This window comes from Rhinopithecus bieti, unplaced genomic scaffold (genome assembly GCF_001698545.2).
Source record: "Rhinopithecus bieti isolate Rb0 unplaced genomic scaffold, ASM169854v2 scaffold_43208, whole genome shotgun sequence".
Taxonomy (NCBI): Eukaryota; Metazoa; Chordata; class Mammalia; order Primates; family Cercopithecidae; genus Rhinopithecus; species Rhinopithecus bieti.
Window position 1 is genome coordinate 43,066 of NW_016817434.1, and position 6,948 is coordinate 50,013.

Sequence of the window (6,948 nt, forward strand, 5' to 3'; positions counted from 1 at the left end):
GTTTTCTTTAGGAGATGGGAGTCTTACTCTGTCATCCAGGCTGGAGTGCAGTGACACGATCTCGACTCACTGCAACCTCCACCTCTCAGGTTCAAGCAATTCTCCTGTTTCACCCACCCAAGTAGCTCGGACTACAGGTGCACGCCACCACACCTGGCTAATTTTTGCATTTTTAGTAGAGACGGGGTTTCACCATGTTGGTCAGGCTGGTCTCGAACTCCTGACCTCAGGTGATCTACCTGCCTCGGCCTCCCAAAGTGCTGGGATTACAGGTGTGAGCCACGCACCCTGCCTATTTTATTTTGTAAAATTCTAAATTCAAACTATGCTTGGTACTACAAAGGGGCAGTATGTATTTTGGATGTAAGAAATAATACATAATAAAAAATATATATACACACATATATATGTATATACTTTCTACATAAAATGTTTGTTATATATAATATGTATTTATTACCTATCATTTTCACCACAAAGTTTCTTGTATTCTGCAGCTACCGTTTCATGGTTTTTATTTTCAAGCAGCATTTTTTCCTGTTCTACTTTGAGCATTTTTTCCAAATCTTCCAATTGTCCTTTCTGTTTTAATAACTGATTGTAACTGGGGGAAAAAAGGCATTTGGTTTATAATAATTACAAAAAAGAAATTTTAGAAATGAAGGAAATGAGTAATTAATATCATTTAAAACACATGTAAATTTATATAAATTTCCTAAGTAAACTAACATTAGATGTGTTTAACATATAAAATTTATTATACTACTTGAAGAAAATTCATTTTAAATTCACAGTACAACAAAATATAACAAATTACCGGTCTTCAAGGTCTCTATGTTCCACCTCAAGATTTTTGTGGGCAGACTTCAGAGTTCCATGTTTAGAGATAAGAGATTCATACTCTGAAGCCTGACGTTCATGAAGAAGTTCCAGCTTTTCATGATCTTTGATCAGAGAATCATAGAGAGATTTTAGGTCTTCTCGCTCTTTGATTACAGATTCATTTTCATTTTCTAAGGAAGACTGCTGGATTAGGAGTTGTGCATTCTGGTTCATAAGTGAGGTACTTTGGGAATTAAGGGTGGAATTTTCAACCTATAAGAATACGTATTGTTATCAGACATAAGAAAAATAGTTCACGTTCTTTTTTCAAAATACAAGATTACAATGTTAAAGAAAGCTCTAAATGAATCACAGCAGATATATTTACATTATACTGGGAAGATTTTGATTTTAGCTTCCCAAAGAATAAGGCTACCATTTAATTTTGATTTTTGGAAATATTATAATACACACATACATATGTATATGTGTGCGTGTGTATATTAGACATATATATGTATTTTATGTTTTGGGTTGAATTTATTTTAAATGAAGGTGATTAGCAACCATTTTATTATATTACAAATGAAAATGTATAGAATTTGAAGTGCTAGTTTATCATTTCTCCAATTTGGTGATAGAAGTTGATAGAAGTGAAAAATTACTTGTGGAAATTTTTCAAGAGTCCAAATTAAATAAATATTTTCTTTATCAAACACAGTGTTGATGCTGATCAAAAAAAAGGGTTACAGAAAAAAGAATTCTTAGATTCAGGGAGGGAACTTGTTTCTATTCTTTAAGAGGTTTCAGAGTTGAACTTTTCCCCACCTGAATGTTCTGTTTGGAAAGACACTGGCGGTATTAAGTGAAAGATAGATCCTTTGAACTTAGGACAGGTCTAAAGACAAAATTCTCATGTTGTCCTGCTTTCCAGTAACTAAACTGATAAAAAAAGCTATACAAATGAAATAAGGAATAGTATGCTGCAACCATACTCTCAAACAAGGGTTTCTACCTAATTTATTACAATCAACTTAATGAAATGGTAGAAAGACCACAAATATAATTTATCTTTATTTAGATGTATTGACTGAATTTATTAATATTTAAAGCCTTTGACATTTTAAAAATTGATGTGTGAAAGTTTGGCATGGCACTAAATAAAAACATTTTCATTTATCTTTAAGTTCATTCGCTAAGAAACAATGTTTCCATGTTTACCCTCCCTTATTTTAATAGCATAATTCAAGAGTTTGGTTGCATATTCCCAAAATATTATATTACAACCTGAAGCTTGGCATTCTGCGTTTGAAGAGTGGTATTCTGTTCCTGCAATGACACTATCTGCCTCTGAAGTGCAAGAATCTGAGCCTGCAAATTACTGTTTTGTGTCTCAAGTTGCTTCAGTTGAGTTTTCAACGCTTGCTTCTCTGCTTGCAGTGTAGCATTCTTAAAAAACAAAAACCGAAACCAAACATATTAACAATAATAGCAATACTAAACATATTTCTATAATGTACTGAATTTTATACTATGAGTATTTATTAGCATTACAATCCATAAAACCCCAACAATCTTAAAAGAGAAAAAAAAAACATTTTCCCCATCCCAAATTGTAAACAGACATTCATCAGAAAGAAGGCAATAATACTAAAACCTTAATATTGCGCCTGTGTCTTGTCTGCACTATAATATCCTAAGAATAAAATATCCTATTCTAAATATATTTATTAACACAAAAACTAGAAAGGAATTGTCAGTTGTATGGTTTTAATACTGCTTGAAGGTTCCCAGAATGACCAGAATAAATGGGGCTGTGTCCAACCATGGAGGTCTATCTTTTCTAATTTATCCAAAGGCAAATATATACCTAAGTGAGTGGTGGTCCCAGAGATAGTGCAAAACTAAGTAATTTCCAGACACAAATATTTCAAAGGGAAGCAGGTTTACAGGAACAATCTTAACCATCTGTTTAAAATTTGCAGTCCACAACAGACCTAACGCAGATATTTTCTTATTTTTCTCACAATATAAAATGCTAATTAAAACTCTACTTCAACTCTAAGACTCCTGGAGCATTTCCAAACAAAACATAAAATTTTCAGTTTTTCCAGTACATAAGGCCATATTTCAATTTTATAACAAATGAACTACTATGCGAATCAATGATTATTATATTTTAAAATACTTGTCATTAATCTTTTCAGGATTATTTCTAAATTAAATTTCATAAAAAATCAGCAACAGCAAAGTACAAAGAACCTTCCAGAAAACAGAAATAAAACTTTAATGTACAAAAGGTCATAATTGGTCTACGCTGCAGTATGCATAAAAAGTTAACAACTGAATCACAACAGATCACTCTTAACATATCTATATGTAAATACAACATTCACTTTATTGGCTTTATGTTATATACACTGCATGTCACTGTGTAAAAGGCAGGTCAGGATTTGACCCACATATTATACTATAAAATTGAAGCTGAGGAAACAAAATGCTTTAAGATGGGTTATGATTTGGTATTTCTCTTTTGTTCATTTGTTCAAATAAAAAGGATGAAAAAATGTATACTAGAAAAAATAAAATGGAATACTGACAGTACTGATGTATTTATATACCATCTCAGCACAAAGAGGTGAACCATTTTTCACATATATATGTGAAATACTATTGTAGTTTAGCACTTTAGAAACTAAATTGTACAAGCTCTACCGATTATTCCAGGTGTCTCTGGGAATTAAAAAAATTCCTATAGTCTCTAATGAAGAGAAGAGATAGCTGACAGGGTATCTTAGAGCAGGAAAAAATTTACAATGGAAAACAAAGAAGTTAGCAAATATAATACTGGCAAACACAAAAATTACCAGCCTATTATATGGCTGACCGTCTTTATAACCCCATTATCTAAAATATGAAACGAAGTAATTTTTTTACAATGGAAATTTATAAAGGAAGTCTACAAGAAAAAAAAAGATTCACCTTACAGAACTTCATATACCAGCTCAATTTTCTAAAATGTAATTATGAATCCAAGCAATATAGGTATATATATCACTGATTAAAAATAGGTATTTATAAATGGCCAACAAATACATGAAAAATGTGTAATGTCTAACTCATAATTTTAAATGTGCACATTAAAATATTCTCTCGTATTGCTTTAACGAAAATTAAAGCACTAGGTACTATCCAGTGTTAATATGGAAAGATAGGTATACTCTCTTAGTGGGATTGAAAGTTGATGTGATTTTTAGGCTGGGTGTGCTGATTCACACCTGCAATCCCAGCACTCCGGGAGGCTGAGGAGAGCGGATCACTTGAGGCCAGGAGTTCGAGACCAGTCTGGGCAGCATAGTAAGACGCCACCTCTACAAAAAATACAAAAATTCGCTGGGTATGGTGGTGTGCACCTGTGCTCCCAGCTACTTGGGAGGCTGAGGCAAGAGGATCACTTGAGCCTTGGAGGATGAGGCTTCAGTGAGCTATGATCTCGCCACTGCATTCCTGCCTGGGAGATGAGTGAGACCCTGTCTCAGAAAAGAAAAAAAAAAAAAAAAAAAAAAAAAAATTTTTTTTTTTGTTTTAAAAAGAAAAAAAAAATAGAAAAAAAACACACACACACACACACACACACACACACACACACATATATCCTTTGGCCTTGCAATTTCACTGTCAGGAATTTAGCATTCTATGAACATGTTTAAAAATAACCTAAATGGGCCAGGCGCAGTGGCTCACACCTGTAATCCCAGCACTTTGGGAGGCCGAGGCAGGTGGATCACGAGGTCAGGAGATCAAGACCATCCTGGCTAACACAGTGAAACCCCATCTCTACTAAAAATACAAAAATTAGCCGGGCGGGCATGGTGGCAGACTGAGGCAGGAGAATGGTGTGAACTCGAAAGGCGGAGCTGGCAGTGAGCTCTAGCCTGGGCAACGAAGTGAGACTCCGTTTCAAAAACAAAACAAAACAAAAAACCTAACTGTAGAGAAATGTGAGATTTATTTAAGTAAATTATGGTAACATTCACACTATGGAATAATAGGTAGTCATTAAACAAAATGAAATACACATACATCTGCTAAAATTGAGAGATCTCCAAGATAATATTAACAGAAAAAGCAAATAGGAATTTTGTATAGCATGATCCCACAGGTATAAATTTGTAAAAGAAATATACTTCTATATACAGATAAATGACAAAAAAATTTTCTAGGAAGATAAACTGTTCATAGTGATTCTTTTTGAATGAGAAAGCAGAAATCAATGGTGTGGGGATTATGCTTTGGTTTTATTGCTTAGTTTTTAATTAAAGGTACTATTTTTGTGTTAAATTAAAAAAACCACCACCACAACTATTTTACTTGCTATTGTGTAAGTTCCTTAAGTTTATTCATCTTTTGAAGGGTAACTACTTGTTGTTCAGCTTGTTTGCTTGTTGTTTACTGTCAAGTATATACTGAACTAATTCAGCAAATATTTGTTAAGTGTCTACTACATACCAGGCACTATTCTAGATATTAAAGGCATGGTGGTAAAAAAAAGAAAGACAAATTACCTGCTTTCATAAATGAATACGAAATTTAATTTCACTGTGAAAAGTGCTATGAAAAAACTAAAGCAATGGAACAATAGTGAATAGTTCAAGTTGGGGATAACAACTTTACTGGGGGAAGGAGTCAGGGAAGACCTTCTGCAGGACATATGATATGGCACCCAAATGCTGAGGGAAGCCAGTCATATGTTCCAGACAGGAGAAGCAAAAAGAAAGGCCCCTGAGGTAGGAACAAATAGAAAAAGGACTATATGACCAGAATTGTCTTATTAAGTGCCATCAATTGTTTAAATATTAGACAATATATCTAAGATAAATACATCCAATGATCCTCTATTTTAAAAAAAAGATTCCTACTAAAATTAAAAAATACTTACATTTCTTTCTACTTCAATTAATCTGTCTTTAACTTTCAGAAGTTCTCTAGTTGTTTCTTGACTTTCTCGCTCCCATTTGTTGTCTTCACCAGATATTGGAGGAGAGCTCTGTACCATCCTTTCCTCATCTTGTCTCTGTTTGAGAGCTTCATAATTTTTTTTCACCTAAAATTTTATTTAAAATATTTTAATGGGGAGAAAAAAATCACCACAGTTACATTTCTCACAATTAATTTGACTCTGGGCTGATCTGGTGAATATGAGAGGCAATATACTTTTAAATGTGATGAATAATATGTATGATTTGTGCTTTTTAAAATGCAAATCCTTTCCTCCTAGAAATATAAAACGTACTCTGTTTATGTGCCAGAGTAATGTCAAATCCTATTGTTTGTCGTGCAAATGCCCCTGGATAAGAGTGGATATAGATATGTTGCTAATGACTAAAAAACAATTCTTTTTAGAGCTATCTGTAACCAATTTAGAAATTTCACAGAGATGTCTATGTAAAGCACAAAGATTTGACACTTTATTAATTTTAAGGACATATCGTATTCAGGATTTTTTAGTTTTGAGTTGGCTCTCTTAAAGTAGATTATAATCACACTGGAAAATCCTAGAGAAGATATATCCTTGGATTGCGAACAACTCAAATTTGGATTCTCTTCAACTCAGATTTGCTATTATTATACTTATCTTGAATTATTAAACTATCTTGAAGCACTAGTTTATCCTAGGAGATTCTTATAATAAATTTCAAGTTAACCCTAACCTTTGCATTAAGGCAAGAATAGAAATGTTTTATAGTTCAACATTTAATGCGCAACTTAAGAAAGCCTACAACTCAACAATTAATAATGCTACCACTGAGTTAGAAAATAATGAGGTGAGACTAAAAAGATGCCAAGATAGAATGTAATGTCAAGTTTCGCAAGCAATCTAATGGGTACCCTATGATCCTAGTTTCCGGGTTTTGTTTGTTTTGTTTTTACTTTTAACACCCTAATAACAATAGATAAGTGGCATCATTTCCAGTCTCTATTTTACATGAATTTCCCACAAGGTCTTTATTCTAGGCTTAGAAAGGCTATAAACATATGCATTTATTAAGAAGGGGAGCTGAGAATAAAACTCGAGTCCTCTCATTTTATATTAATTTTTTGAGACATAGTCTCACTTTGTCACCC

The 6,948-nt window shown here is 33.1% G+C and overlaps 1 protein-coding gene across 1 annotated transcript in view; it reads right to left on the reverse strand.

Annotated features, from left to right (window-relative positions):
- The window catches only part of LOC108517891 (girdin-like), a 29,586-nt gene extending 23,664 nt beyond the window's left edge, over positions 1-5,922 (reverse strand). Inside the window, 4 exon segments of the mRNA XM_017855990.1 lie at positions 461-604; positions 818-1,095; positions 2,110-2,271; positions 5,762-5,922. Coding sequence (XP_017711479.1) covers positions 461-604; positions 818-1,095; positions 2,110-2,271; positions 5,762-5,878 — 701 coding nt within the window. The 5' untranslated portion in view covers positions 5,879-5,922.
- Between the last annotated feature and the right edge of the window lie 1,026 nt (positions 5,923-6,948).